Here is a 16,289-nt window from a genome sequence, read left to right on the forward strand (position 1 = left end):
CTGTCATGCAAAAATAATTTATTTTTTAAAATTATATACAGGGGGTGGTTTATTTCAAGTACAGAGAATAGCTAAAAGCAAAGAACGATGTTCTCCACTTCACTGGTTGTTCTCGGTTACTCAGTGCGTTGCTTAAGCTTTTCATTGTTTGTGCAAACCACGTATTTTGTACAGCCAGGCGGTGGTGGCCAGTACTGCCAAGTTACAGGGCAGAGCGCCTGGTAAGATGGGCTATCAGGTAGCGGGAATCTTTAGGAACTGTATGAATGACAGTCACACAGCCCACCCAAGGCAAGGTCTTCTTAATGTAAGCAATTTTCCTAAGGCTTTAAACAGGGACTTGCCCAGTTCTGCATAAATACCAGCCAGAAAAAAGCAAAGCAGAGTCCAAAGTTAAGTAATGCAAAATTAGTGACTAATTATTAATTAGCAAAAAGGATTTTATCCTTGAGAGTACAAAGAGAAAAAAAAGACATTACACTATTCAGTAGTTGACATTTTTTTATCCTCTTACCAAAAAAAAGAAAAAAAACACTTACAGTCAAAACATTTTGCAACTTAAAACTTCTAAATTTTGAGCTAGAAATTCTATGAAAAACACATTTCTGCAAATGTTACGAGAAAACTCACGGAGTTGTATTAACTACCATATAAATTGTTCTGTTCTGGAGCACGGACTAGAGGAGACACTGGAAGATATGGTTATGTCACACTTGGGGAAACGTCTTCATGATGGCTGCAGGTGGAAGCCGTGGCCTTCATTTGTCCCTAAGAAAAGTAATCACAAAGATACGAAAAGATGAGCACTGCAAGAAAATGGACAGATCAGAAGGTTCATAGCTATGAAGAGCGAGGGCGCTGGGCAGGACAGGTAGCCACTGCTGGTATAACACTCAGGAACACATATTCAAAATCCATTTTGTCACCGCATTGACAGGCCTTATCGCTAATGAGCACCTCAGTGCCAGCATTTCGATCACACGGTAGCAAAGTTAGGGCGTATTTTTGGAACTGCCACCCTGCTGGCTAGTTCAGGTCAAAGATGCAAGTAAGGGTTAAGCCCTCCATCCCCACCGCAGCTGCCGTGGAGGGCTCTGCTCAGCCACATCCGAGGCTCCCTCCGCCCCACGAGTACCTGGGGAGTATTTGGCTTTCGCGTGGTTGACGACTGGGTGCTGCAGGGGCGTTACAATGCCTTGGTCGGGTTTCTGGAAAGCCGAAATGAGGTTGTGCACTTTCCGAAAGAGCCTCCGGTGGACCCCAGGCGCTGTCTGCAAAGCCAAAGGGTGAGGGGTGAGAGGGGATGCTGAGTGTTGAGTGTCTGTGCCAGGCTCTAGGTGCTGGCACAGAAGCCTTGTCCTCAGAACAGCACACATCCCCCTGGGGAAGGAGCCAGTCCTTCACTTGGACCCCCCTTGATGTGCCCACTTAAAACGAGCCGTACTGCTCTCCTCCTTCCCCCGGGGCGTCGCGGCCTCCCTGCACTAGGAGCGGTTTCCAGCAGCGTGGTGATATAAGGCTGGAAGAGGGACAATTTCTTCATCACTGCAACAGAAACCCAGAGCCTGCCATGCTTATTAAGCAAATTCCTAATTCATCTTTCGCTACTTCAGACCCTGTTTTATTGCTGCCAGTGATTTAACCTCCAGCTTGAGGTTATCAGTGACATACTTCCAGCCTGGAAATACCAGTAGGACAATCTAGAGAGCTACCTGGCACTCACCAGGGAGGGGCAGTCCTTACACCACTAAATTCAGGCATGGACACAGCCTCTTGCAAACCTTTCTCTGAGCACTCAGTACTGGCTCACACGTTCATTGAGTATTCCTGTCTCTCTCATACAAAAGCAGCAGCAAAATGTTACCTATTTATTAAAAGTGGGAGGTTTTTTATCTTTCTACATCTTTCTAAGTCTTTTCGAACACTGTGAAATGAAACCGTGTCTGCTTTTAATCAAAAATCCAATGTTTCTGCTAAATCCTTCAGGACATTCTTGTAATAACTCCTCCCCACCACAGTCATGGGAGGACAAGCACAGGTCCTGCCTGCACAGTCCCACCTGAGGGACGCTGCTCTCACCCAGCACCCTTGGGCTAAATCCTGCCCCACTGGCACCAGCTGGAGTCTTCGCGCTGGCTGGGATTTTACCAGCGCTGTTTTAATTCCCTCCTTAGTCGTTGAAGGACGGGTGCGAGCCGAGCTGGCTCAGAGACTGACCAGCCACAGGGGAGGAAGCAGAGGCAGGAAAGCACCAGCTGCAGCTGGAGCCTGCTTTGGCCTTGGAGGCACATTTCAGCGGGATAAGTTGGATTTAGGCGGCTGTTTCTAACAGCTGAGGCCAGTGTGGTCTTAGCAACATTTACTTAAAGGTTTCCCTTTGCTTAAAGGAAGGGTTGGCACCATGGGCCTTTAGCTATCACCTTTCCCTGCAGAGGATGTACTGAGAGTCCTGGGCCTCCAGAACACCTACGCTGTGAAACACAGATAAGGTTTGCCTACGATGCCGCGGGGGAAAGCCCAAGACCCGTATGTAGGAAGCCAGCGGAGGTCATGGGGGAGGAGTTCTTAGCAGGTCTGTGTAACACCAGAAAAACCTCACTGCAGACTCTGACGTTACCTGGGGCCAAAGCAGGCTGCAGCCTCGCTCAGGGAATCATCCTCCGCAGGTGGGGGACTCCGGGGGTCCTGGCATCCTTCCTGAGACACCCGTGCTCGTCCTGGCACACCGGGTGCCCTACCACCCCCGCCTCGTCCCAAAACCCCTGCTGCTTGGGCAAGTGCAAAGCTCCAGGGTGCTCCTGATGCCTTACGGGAGCGAATGAGCAAATTCTTCCTGGGTACCATTCCCAAGGGCGACACGGATAATTATTTACTCTGCAGTAATGTGAGTCGCTCTTACTCCCCAACCTACCTCTGAGGAACCCCAGGAACTGGTCTTGTCTTCCAGAGCAATGCAACCAGTTCTATTACAATAATGGCCAAGGCATTATGCCTGTCTAGAAATTATTTAGTATTTGTAATCAGTGTTCATTAACATGCAAATAGAAGTCTAATCATTAATTGATACACGGAGTACATCCAAAGAACAAGACCTTCATAAAAGAAATACAGGTTAGCATCCTGATTCCATCAGCCTAAATAGCTGTCTGTATTGCAAATGGTGTTTTCCTACACTTGAATTACCAGTTTCGCATCAGATGGGTGAGAATACATTTTGTATCAAGTTTTGGCTACCTTATATATGTTTTGCACCAATGATTAATTGCTCTGGAGAGAAATTAACTTTAAAACACTGTAGATTGAAAATAATTTCCTTAAATATTCTGACATCAATGGTAGGTGGGATAGAAGGGAACTGATTGTGCTTGTCAAATTATAAAAACACAATATTTTTGCCATTTAAAATGATGCAAAATAATGCACTATTGCATTATGCAACAGCTGGAATGTAACAGGGAATTAATTTATGAGTTCAAGACTGTCAGAAGTGGCACCAAGACATCTTAGTAATGGGCAAACTCAAGATCGATTACCTTCCATGAAAATCAGGCTATGCAGAAACATGAATAATTTGAATATATTTCATTAAATCAATGTGAACATCAAATAGGATGTATAAATTTTCAGAAAAGAAAGGAGAAGTACACACCTCGGCACTCCAGGACCCAGTTTCTGTCTTGGACACTCTGTAGGTATAAACATAACCCTGATGCCTGTGGAAAAAAAAATCAACAGATATTTATTACTCATTTCTACTGTCAGGTTTCACAAGAGGTATGCTCTGTTACATGGGAGTCAGTTCATCTGCTAACCTTTCCTTAATAATTCACCCATAAATTCACCCATATAGGCTCTAGGTAGGTAAAAAAGACTGAGGCACTGGTCAGAAGCAGCGTTCAACCTACCGGGTTCTTTTTGGATGAGAGGGATTGGCCTGACTCAGACCTAGTTCAGCAATATTCAGTTATTCTAGGTTAACTGGCATTCCTTTCATTCCTGCCTCAGCATGTTTTTATATTTTTTCAGTGACCTCCTTCAACTGACACACACCAGACATACTTGGAAAAATAGAAGGTGTATTATTGACAGATAGCATTACTGTTCTGTGATCGATCTGAATACAGATGTTCCCAGAAGCAATAACATGCGTGTAATTTATTTGGAAAGCTAGACGCACAAAAGCCAAGTAAATTACTCTTTGCCTTGCCTGTACATTCCTAACTCTCAAGTGTTAATAAAGGAGACTTATAAGAGTGTGGAATCTTCCTTCTTTTTAAATATAATTTGAGTCTTTCGAGAATTAGGAGTCATACACTAATAGCACAAGACATACTCGTGTCCAGAGTCAGTCTTGCGTCTTTTACAAACCCAACACAGCAAATTATTTACATGGTAAATTATTATACCAATATCCAAAAAATTGACTCGGAAGCAGAGACAATTGATAGTAGTTCCACGGGTGCAACGTTAGTTTAAATGGTATCAGATAAGAAAGATTACATTTCATACTACATAGATTTACATGAATACACAGCAGGATTTTAGGGACAATTCCATATTTCAGCATCAATTTTTATTCTTAAGAAAGCAGAAAAATACTGCAGAAAAATATTTCTTTCCAATTATGCATGGTATCATAGCAGCTACTACAAAATAGCAGAAACCATCAGCGACACAGATACCATATGATTGCAATTACTTACGCTCTGTGTCATGGCTCCTGGATAAATTCTTGTTAAAAAATCATTACAGCAACTCTGCAAAGTGGTGTCTGATATAAATTACCCAAGCAGGAAGTTGTTAACAGTTGTCACACTGCTATAACCCCACGAAGTGGGAGCAAAAGTGCGTGTTGTGATTTGTGAGCTCTCCCCCCACCACTCGACTCCCACTGTGATTAAATATGGAGGCGGAAGACACAAAGCCGGTCCCTCCCGTCGGGGCTGCCACGGGGACAAACTCCCCTCGGGGAGACTGCCCTCCTCCTTGCGTATGGGAATATGCCTGACACAGCCCCACGATCCCACCACAGCTTCATCCACTTCTTCGTCTCAACCAAGGGACCGTTTTCCACCAAGACACGACTTTCCACCTGGTACGAGATGGACATGAAAAGTGTCCAGCCATGCTTCATGGAAGCCTAAGGAGGAAGGTTACCCCACCTCTTCCCCCAGTGAGCTCAACTGCTTCAGTCCGTCAGGGATTTGGATGGGCCAAGAAAGGGCCCTTGGGAAGAGGTGTGAGCAACCTACTGTGGCTTTAGGAGGAGGGAAGGATGTGGAAGGACAACGCGGTTCTCTTGTCCATGCCGTGGCACCACGGTCAATGGTGTTTGAGACCAAAGCTCAAGCCCCACTGTTTAAAAGCACATCCCCCTAAGTGACTAGATATGTTCATGTTCAGAGAATCCAGTGTCTCCCATTAGGGCCCTTAGACCATCCCGTACTATCACATCGTTTCTTAAAACCTCTCAGAGCTGTGCCTTTATTGTCAGTTTTTCATGAGTAGTTGATGTTCACGTTGATCTTTTCTTTTTAGAAATCACAAGGGACTTTCCTGAACCTATGTATGTTGCATGACAGCCAGTACATGGTTACCGAAACCAGGATTTTACAGGTCATAGTGTACAGGGAAACACCAGAGAGGTCCTGGCATTTTGTCCTGTCTCTTTGAAGTGACCATCTCCACAGTGATTATTTTCCAAGCCTCAAAACCAACAGAATCAGTATGTAAAGATCTAAAACTCACTCTCTTGCCTCCTTTTTTTAATAATACACTGTGCATATTACCCATGCTTGTTCTTGGTTGTTCCAAAGCAATCCGATTGCTTCAGTTTCATTAAAATCTGATTTTTCCACAGTTGTCTGGAAAGCTACCATGTGTTGTTTCTTTCATCATTTTCTCTACCTAAGAGATTGCATGACTTAAAGTGGTTGAGAGGCTGGGTTGCTGCCCTGACTCTGAAATGTCTGATGGCTTTCAGCACTCTGCCAGAAGGGTTTACTAGGCTGGACAAAGTGAAAAATAGAGGTCAGATAAAGTAATATTCAGGGTCAAAGAGAGTGATGTAGAAGATAGACCCCTATCCTGCATTTTTCAAAAAATTCCACTGTAAAATATTTCAGCTGAGCCCAGATAAAGCACAAAGGATAGCTCAGATTAAACACCCATGAGATGATACAGAATTTGGGAACACAGATGCTTTGAGCACAGCATGGAGAATGGGAAGAGTATGACATCGCTATCACAGCTTTGTGAGGGACAAGTGAGAGCTCTCCACTCACCTGGCAAATGTACATTTTTTTCCCAGAGGAGGAAAGACTGAAAGACCTGAAAGGGTTCACTGTGCTTAAGCTGAAAATCTCAATGTTGTCATCTGTTGTTGGCTCTGAAGCCATCAGTAATCACAGCCATTATGTAGACAGGAGATGGGCCAGGACCACCGCATACACACACACACACACACACACACACTTCCTCAAAGGAAATGCACAAAGGAAGGAGGACACATTTTAATAAGAAGGCGAACACCTAGACCTTCCCATCTAACTACTTTCCATTGGGATCTTTGTTCCCACAAAACAAATTACAGCTCTCCTGATAAGCATTCTCCCAACGAATATGATCTTATCAAAACTTTCTGTTAAGCAGCAGGATCTTACTTCATTACCACTTCAAAGTGCTTTTTACCTTCCATGTGCAAGTGACATGATTTTGATGAGCCAAGTTCTCTTTACTGCTACATGGGCACAGCCTCCCTTGAGAAAGGCTTTTATGATTTAAACTACCCAACATTAACTGAGATCAGTATGGGCTGAAGGAAGATCAAGGTGTTTTTCTTAAAATAAAAATTAAATAAAAAAATTAAAATTGAGATTACACAGAACATCACCGTCCAAAGAGCAGAACACGTAACACCAGGCAAAAGCAGGCAGAAAAATGCATTTACTGGAGCTTGGGTCTCAGGAGACGAGAAATTCCCCAGCCACCATGATGAGACAGCTCAGTTTTCTACATTTTACTCAATTCATGGCAGAAAAAATCTCCTAGTGTGACACAATGTTTCTATATGTGGTGCGGCCACATAGCTAAATCCAAAAACCAAACACCATGCGGCGTGGTCTTGGTGCTAGTCACCTGGGGCCTCTCACATCATAGCTTATGTTTTGAGGCCATTACCCAGCGAGATGCAGGCCAAGTCCACCTCTCAGTGACATGAACTCTGCTCTCTGCTGGACCAAATCAACAGGAGACAGACACATGTGACTGAGAGAAGGATTTCAGAGAGCGTTCTTAAACGCTTCGTGGCTTACCAGCGTTTCATGGAGGAGGGCCACCTCCTGATAGCCAGGCAAAGACCGGACGAAGGGGTCCCCCTTCCCTTCATCTGGCCCAAGGACAGCCCCAAGCCTCACTCACAACTGCAAAACTCTTCTTTCATGCCAGTGAAGCTCAAGGGACGGGAGCAATCATGAATTAACAGCCTGATGAATAAGGCCCTATAAATTTTTGATCAAAGGCAAAAAATGACAAAATGCTGATGAGGGGAAGCAGAAAACAACCATTGCTGTAAGGGCAGTATCAGGTATGAAAGAGTGGTTTGTTCATCACAGATTATATTTTTATGTCATCTCGCTTATTTTTTCATCTCCGTAACAAAGGATGTGCTGTACCAGCTGGGAACTGCAGTAGCACTGCCTCTGTTGCAATAGCATCGCTGGGAAAACTTTGTCAAAGGAAAATCTAGAAGTTGCAATTACAGGAAATGGTCCACTTTATAATATCGGACTTTATAGCTAGATAATTCCTCCCAAAGAGCTACAAAGGCTTCATTCACAGATGACATACTGAGACAGCATCTGTCTACCTGTCCTCTCCACTCCTCCTTTTCAACTCTGATCAGACTTGTTAAAGCTGCATTTACTTTAACAGGTGAATAATTACAATCTTCTGCACCATTGAAAAAGCCAGAGGATATTAGCTGCATGCTGCAGATTAAAATTAACCATGACATTTCAGCTGCATGTTATATTTTAAAATCATTTCCAAATGTTTCATATCTCAGTTGGGAAATTTTATTAAACTAATTTGTATTCATTTCTGGGTCCAAAATGGAACAAATATAAAGGGAGAAAGGCAGAGAGACAGAGGAAAGCCATGCCAGCAACAAATGACCTCAATTTCTTCCTCTTTACATAGCTTTCTCTTCTGATATCTTTGCACTATACCAATCAGCTCTTCTTACTCTTACATAGTGCCCATGCTCAGTTTCTTGTAACTTCGCCACATTTCAGCTTTTCAGACTGAAATTTTGTTTCTTGGGTGTTTGCCTCAACGTTATCCAGGGACGGAGACTGCTGAAGTGCTAGGAGAGGAGACACATTAGGAAAAACAGTGCTTTTCCCAGGTTAAAAAAATAATCTTCCAATTGTTGTTTTCTTGCTCAGTTTTTAGAATAACATTTGTTTAAAGGAAGGTATATCTCTTGCAGTCTCTGAGAGAAAGCGGTGGTGGCTGTCTGCACGGCAAGAGAGGCACTCTCTAAAGGTCATTAGCAGTTGTAGCTGCACCGTGCCTGGGCTGGCTGTACCATGGGCACTCAGCTAAGCACTGTCCACCACCTCAAGCCACAAGCGATATATGAATGTTGCCTGCCCTAGATTAGAGGGGAAAAAAACAGAAAGTAATTTAGAGTGGGCATCTTGGAAAGGAAGATTGGGACTGGGCGGGGTGGAGGTGGAAGAAAAGAAAAGGGGATCCATGTCTATTGTAAGCTGGGCAAGGAAACAGCAATGAAAATCGAATGCCTGGGAGAGAGTAAGACTAAATGAGTAAGGAAGGGTTATAGGGAGGTGAAGCATGAGGGGGTTTGAACTGGGAGCAGCACAAAATGCTGGAGGGGTGAAAGAAACAGGAATAGAAGATGAGTGGTTTGGAAGCAGAAGATGTATGAAACAAAGAAACAGCCCTCAGCAATGCAAGCAAGGTCGGCAGGCTGTACCAAATAACACTGGGTAAGCTCAAAATCCATTCCCACGCCCCTCACATTGGGAACCCAAAGCTGAAGGACACTCCAGACCTGAGCCTCCTGGGTCACAGTTTCTCTTGTGTGATACCGAGTTAACAAACTCTTCATCTTACAAAATGAGATAATGCCTAGAAATCACCATATTATGGAGATGAGTACTATTAATGCTATGGAGATGAGTACTACAGCAGAGCTTGTGGGGGGCTCAGTACTTCCAGAGTGGGGGTCAATGGCACACAGCAGATAACATAATGAGCGTGAGAGGTCAGGATGCAGTCACTTCTGCCTTATCTGGAGGCGTTTGATGCAGGTTGCAGATCAGCTCCTGAATGCCCAGTCAGAGGAACCAACCTCAGGCAGCATCCCAGTGGGCAACCCTGGACCAGCAATGAGGGCGATGGCATGGGCACCACAGTGGCTACAGAGGTGGGAGATTGGCTACTACAAAGCCAAAATCTGTGAGGTCAGGGGAATCCACAGCAGTTCCTGGGAGCCTGCACATCCCACGTGTGTGCTCATCAAGGTCTCCCCTCCCCAAGGTACCCCTGAGCTGCATGGCCTCCCCCATGCGACAGAAGTGACGGCTGCCAAAATGATGAAATAGTCAATCCATCCATCCACTTAAATGTCTGTCTTTTTCTTTCTTTTTCCTTTTTGTTATATTTCTGCTTGGTTTATTAATCACTGAAAGGCCAAAAATTCTTGTTATTTAATGTAGGAGACAATCCTATTTAAACTTACAGCTCCTCACGCTGTCCTGGAATTTGCATTGTCTGGTTGACAGGCAGCCTGGTTCCTGCCTGACTGAGGTCTCAGACATACAATCAAGGTACAGCAACTTAGCAATTACCACCCATCAGCTAACCCAAGCTGAAGAAATAGCATTCACATCGAGATGATGTGCAAGATACAAGCTCCATGTCAGCAAGAGTGAATAACATAGTTTAAATCAGTGTTTACAACATCTGAAAAGCCCAACAGAGTTACTGCAGCTTACCTCACAGCAGCACTCTCTACACACCCACTTTAGTTGACACTTCTGTCACTGATTCCCCTACCAACACCTTCCTGGGGCAAAAATTTACCCATGATACTGAATCAGTAACTAGTATTAGCTTGCCGTAACACTGTAGCATTATAAAGCAAATGCATTATCTCGATTTTCTCTTCTGAAATTAACAGAAGCTTGAAAAAGCAAGTCAAATCTTGTGAAAAGTCTCTGACTTTATGCACAGATTTCTGTGGAAGACTGCCAGCATCTTCACCACTTGAACACTCCTAACCATCAGTAGAAATGTCGCTGATTTACCTGAAGAGCAAGTGTGTAGCCTTTCTGGGCAGGTTTTATCCTGGTCTGGTACAAGGCAATGCCAGCCAAAAGAAATGTCTCAGAGGGGAATTTCTTCATATTTAGAAAAAAAAAAAAAAAGATAATTTATTCAAATCTGAGATGCCAAATAGAAGGAAATTATGGCGGGCCAGTAACTAAGCTTCATCAATTACTATGTCCTCCAGGATAGTAGCTCACAAAGGCAAGAAAGGCAATAAGGTTATCTGCTGAAATTTCTTTCATCACTTTTGGCAAAACTCACAGAACTGCAATACATAAAACACTGTCAATAGCCCTGTAAATGTTACTGTTTCATATTTCAGTGAAACATTTCTCGATTTGTTTGGGAGTGATGCAGTGCAGCTCGTTTTCAGATTTCCTGACTCTCTCAGACCAAGGTAGGCATGGTCTGACCATAAAATCCCTGAACATGAAATCACTGCGTCAGCTAAATCCTCAAAACTCAAGCCTACAAAACTAAGGTAGAGCTAATCTAGGTTCTGTTATCTAACAATAGTACCCATTCTGCCATTTACAGATCGTTCGCGTAGCAGTTACCCACCGTTCAGGCTGTCTATACCTGTCTAGAATCTTTCCAAGAAAAGCCATTGGAAAAACTGAGGCCGATAGCTGCGTTATTCTCCGCAAAGACAAGCTCACTCAGGTTAGCAGGGAGCTGAAATACTCACCTCAGTAGAATTTACCGTTGTGCTGCAGACTTTTTTCAAAGCTGAAAATAGTGCGTGATGTTTTACAACGGCAACATTGAATTGAGGGGCTCCTCCCAGAGAGAAACTTTTGTTCCAAATTACATTTTAAATGATGATGATTATTATGTGCAGTGTTATAATAAATGCAATTATTCTGCCATTTCTATCAAAAATATTACATGGGAAACAAAAGAAATGCTAAGCTGAAGCTGGCTCGTGATCCTGTATTACACCTTCACGCGGTACAGCTGATACATCTGCCGCATCAGAAAGTTTCGGCACGTTGCCTGAACTTGTGCACTGTGGTTATGGTGACAGAAAAAACGGTGCACGTAAAATCTGATAGGACTGCAGCCTATCCCTGTTGCCATTACTGTTGCTTCAAGAGCTCTAAGCAGCTTTCTATCCCAGCTTTTGATTATTCTCCACAATTTGAATGCAGTACAGCACGAGTGGCTGGTTTCGAACAAATAACTTGAACATACAGTTTGACAAGTGTGTCATGTTTAGCTTGCTTAAAGGTCTGAAACAACTACTATCATTCCAAGTATTTTCAAGTATATGAATTCTAAGACCCAAACTACAAATGTTTTATCTTTGCCAACTCAGGCACGAGCTGCTTGTTTCTGCATGTGTGCTCACATATCTCTAAAGGAAAGCGGTGCTTTTGGCACTCTCAGGCATTTTATTTACGCATTTTCCAGGCACAGTTTAAGAGGCTGCTTCTCCAACTAGCCACCGTTATTGTGTCCTGTGTCCCCCATTGACTTCATTAGGAGCGCTGTGCACAGAGGATTTCTGAGGGTGCTAAAATCATCAGATGGGGTGTTGAGCAAAGAGGAAACCAGACCAGTAAAGAAAGCTCCCTTGAACAATCAGATTTTGATACTAAAACCTTGGTGTACTGTAGGTAGTGCCTAACATGTTTACAGGTAAAACGTGTACATTTTTTAAAGCATATGCATTGCTTTTAGCCCAGTATTTTTCAGGAACAGCAAAGAACTTGCTTTTCAATGCAACCCTAAAAAATTTCCAGGAAAAGATTGTGCTCCTCTGTTGACACATTCAAAACATGATGAACAACATCCTTGAAGTACCTATTAACAATTTAATAACGGTATTCATGAAATGAAGATCTTGGGAGCATCTGGTATTAAAAAACTTTGCCAAAATCTGCAGGCAGCACCTCTGTTTGCAAGAGCCCCCGGGGATGCTGTTGCAAATCAAAACCTTTCTACTCTTCCATGCAGTTTAATTGTGGTCTTGAAATATTTATGAAAGTGGGTTCATTGTGCTTTGCCACAGCCACACCAGAAAACATGCATGCCATGTACACACCGTGACTTCAGACAGCAGAAAGCAGCGCTCAAGGAAGATAAAGCAATATTTTAGGAAAAACAAAGAAGAGAGAAAGCAGAGTTTTCTAGCCAAATGCTCCAACAACAGGGGCCTGCCTGCTGGAGTTACCCGTCTCTGTAGGTCAGGTTTTATGCTACTACCTGTCTCTTTTATGCTTGCCCTGTAAAATCAGTGTCAGGCACAAGGGATTCATGAAGTCTTTGACTCTTCTCCTTTTTAAAGGTCAGGGCTCCACTTTTTAATTGGGAAAGCAAAAGGTGAATGAGTCTGACCATGAACACTGCTGCCCGCATTACGTGCCTTAGGAGGCTCAAAGACTGGCCAAATACGTTAGGGCTTTCTGGGGTAGCCCAGGGGAGGGAGGAGGGGGCATTACAAAATTATGCAGTTTCTTGGGAAAAGGAGGTGTTGTTTGAGCCTAAAGAGGACTTACCAATTACTGTACCTGGAGCTGGAAGTGAAAAGTGGTCACCAATGTGAGTTCAAGCTAGTGACAGTATTGTCATCCAAATATTTGTTTAATAACTTTTTTGATAGATGTTTCTTTTCCCTCCATCAAAACTGTGCCTTTTAATTTTGACAACTCCATTCTTCCTCCATGGTAAAAAAAAAAAAATAAAAGAACCCTAAGAAGGCTTAGGTCTGGGGAAGTTTAGGTTTGTTTTACTTCTCCAGGGAAGTGCAAGGAGAGGGGAAAGAAGACAGACTGAACATGATTTGATTTTGGAAAACTGGACTATTTTTCTCTTTTTCTTTTCTAAGAGCAATAGAAACATCGTGGGCAGTACGAAACAGTTTCACTGCTGTTAGAAATCTTCATTGGAAAAATGCAAAATATTTTGTTTTGCTCTGATACTTATTGCGATACATCTAATGGCTGACCAGATTTGTTTCTCATTTTTCAAGGATCATTTCAGTACTTCCAGTAAATACATGTTTTGCCTAATCTTGATCTATCTAGGTATTCCTAGAGTGATCTTCAGCACAGATTTTGAACCAAAATGTAAATTTCTGAATAAATTTGCTATGCTTAATAAATTCCATTATTTCTTTAGAAGGAAGTATAAAAAAGCAGAGAAGTACTTCCTCTCCTCTCCTCTCCTCTCCTCTCCTCTCCTCTCCTCTCCTCTCCTCTCCTCTCCTCTCCTCTCCTCTCCTCTCCTCTCCTCTCCTCTCCTCTCCTCTCCTCTCCTCTCCTCTCCTCTCCTCTCCTCTCCTCTCCTCTCCTCTCCTCTCCTCTCCTCTCCTCTCCTCTCCTCTCCTCTCCTCTCCTCTCCTCTCCTCTCCTCTCCTCTCCTCTCCTCTCCTCTCCTCTCCTCTCCTCTCCTCTCTCTCCATTTCTCCCTTTCTCCCTTTCTCCCTTCAGCAACTGCATGTTTCCCTCTTAGATTTTACCAAAGCTCTCATGCACATACATGCTTGCCACTTGTGCATGATGTTCAGACTGGAGTTTGTGGGGAGTGGGTCCATTGGTTTATTTTGCCAAAGCCAGGCTTAGCATCCTCCGTTGAATACATATCTACATCTCTCATGCCTTCCCTACTTGCTCCTCCAATCTCTCCACTAAAGTGCTCTGCTTTGGTAAACTTTTGCCTGTTAAAGCACTTCTCTAGTTTATGGCCCACATTTCTTTAAACTGTCACTGCTGTCTTCAGTGTGAGACTATTTCCTGGTATCTTTATGATAACTGTCTCCAAAGTTATTGTGTGATATGCTGTTTACTGTATCTGCTATTTCTTATGTAATGCTCTGAATTGAAATGTTAAGTGTTGGAACCAAGGCTTAGCTCTAGCATTTTTCAGCAACCTTTCTCTCTATATCATATCATATCATACTCATCATAACCTTTTTCATTTAATTTTTTATCTGGATTTATCCAAGATTCTATTGAAAATTTCCCTTATAAAAAATTCATTGAAGATCTATATTCTATGAGAAGCCTGCATAACATTCATCAGTAATATTTTTTGATTTTACCCCTTTGCTTATCATATATATGTTTGAATGCAACATAACATGAAATATGAGTGGCCCGTAATTTCCAGAAACAGTTAGATAGCGTTCTGTTTCTTAGTGAAGTCTCATCTCTTTTCCTCCAAAGATTGCAGAGCTTCATAGTTAGCAATCCTTTCTCTTCTTCCTATTTTCATTTTATATATTTTATTTCATTCATGAAATTTCTTCCGAAGGGTGTAAATTACCACTAATATAGCAAAAAATCCCAGCTGATTGTGTGTAGATGAAAGACTTTGATTTAGACTAATGGTGGACTAATTTTAGGATTCTCTATTTTATTCAGCATTGTAACATTCTGCCTGATCCTTTCTCTAACGCCTTAGTGTCTCGCCTGCACTGAATGACTTCTGAGTGTTAAGGACATACATCACCATTTCCTCTGATGGTTATTTAAAAAAGATTCTGCTTCCATTGCCTATTCCCATCACAGGAATCACAGCACTCCTTACCTCTTGCTACGTCTATTCAATTTTCATTTAATTCATGATGCTTCTTATTTCCCATTTTTCAGCTAGCTGTAAAGGTATTTGTTAGCAGTAGCGCCTATCTTGGTTCACCTTCTGATTTCATGAGAGAAGAAAGAATACATCTTCTGCCACAAAGAGCTTCCCTGAGAAGAAAGTTGTGTATTTCTGGATTGCCTATAACCTTCCCGCATGACTCCGTTTACTGCTCTACAACAGGGGAATAATAAAGCTCACCTAGGGCTTAAATACATATTGTTGGACATGTATTCAAGATATTTGGGGACCCGACCTAGGACTCTTCTTCCTCTTCTGTTATTTTGCCAGGTACCTAAGTGCCCTCTGACAGCTAATTTCTTGCTGGTCCTACAAAAGTTTTCTCTTGGATTCCTTCTCCTACTGAAGTAAGGTGCAAGTGTCTGTTTAGCCTTGGTAGACACATCTTTGCTCTTTCGGTGCAATGATACTTCATTGTACGGCGTTATCTCTTAGGACTTCCGAGACTTCTGCTTTTGCCAAAAGTAGGGTAATTAAATTGCCTCATTAAAATGAGGTCCTATGACTATAAAGTCCCCCAGCTCTCTCAGGGAGACCAGAGGTCTACCTGCTTTCTGGCAGACCATCCCATCAAATCTTTCCTAGCTGATAAAACATTAGCACTTAGTTCGTTACCCATCAGTATTTCATTTACTTTACAGGTACTTTACTCCCAGCTGGATGGCTCGTGGGACACACAGCCTGACCAAGAGCGTCCCAAAGCAAAGGCACATTCTGGATGACAGCGATCCACACTACACTTCCCGATGACAGGGCACGCTGGGGATGTTGCTAAGCACACCCATGAGTGCATTAGAGAAGCAGAAGACAGCGAGCAGAAAGCAAGAGGATTATCCAGCACAAAGAGGCAACGCAGACCATCCCGAGCCAAGTTGCCTGGCTCTTCTCCATGGCATCTCGCTCGTCCTTCCTACATGCTCCAAGCCTGCTTTCTCTTTTTGTTTTATGCCCGTAGGAAGCGTGGGCTCTGCAAGGCAAAACCTGCTCCTCTTCGCTCTGCCAAGGACCCCACGCCCCTTACGCACCCCTCTGCCTTAAGTTAAGGTGCAGGAGCCAAAAGTCTCACACGTATCTGCAAATGGTAATTTTTAGGACATACTTTGTCACTGTTACGTAGGAACATTCCATACCATGGACGGAAATGTTGGAAATCGACAACCACCTGACCAGCCCTTCCTGGGACCCCGCTCCCAGCCCCACTGCCCTCGGCTGCCCCACGCCCCAGAGAGGCGACGGTGGCTGTGTGGGGCCGGCCGCACTCACAGCACGCAGAGGCAGTAGACTCCTGGGATGCTCTCACTGTCCCGCAGTAGGTAGCTGCCGTC

At 43.4% G+C, this 16,289-nt stretch overlaps 1 protein-coding gene across 1 annotated transcript; it reads right to left on the reverse strand.

The window, feature by feature from the left end:
• Positions 1 to 727: 727 nt before the first annotated feature.
• Positions 728 to 16,289, reverse strand: SH2D1A (SH2 domain containing 1A; the record flags this gene model as incomplete). Its single annotated transcript, XM_010283536.1, has 4 exons — positions 728 to 768; positions 1,136 to 1,271; positions 3,650 to 3,713; positions 16,228 to 16,289. Coding segments are annotated over 4 exons (303 nt in total), but the record flags the coding sequence as incomplete, so codon positions are not given.

The sequence above is a fragment of the Phaethon lepturus genome, unplaced genomic scaffold (assembly GCF_000687285.1).
Source record: "Phaethon lepturus isolate BGI_N335 unplaced genomic scaffold, ASM68728v1 scaffold43443, whole genome shotgun sequence".
In the NCBI taxonomy this organism is placed as follows: Eukaryota; Metazoa; Chordata; class Aves; order Phaethontiformes; family Phaethontidae; genus Phaethon; species Phaethon lepturus.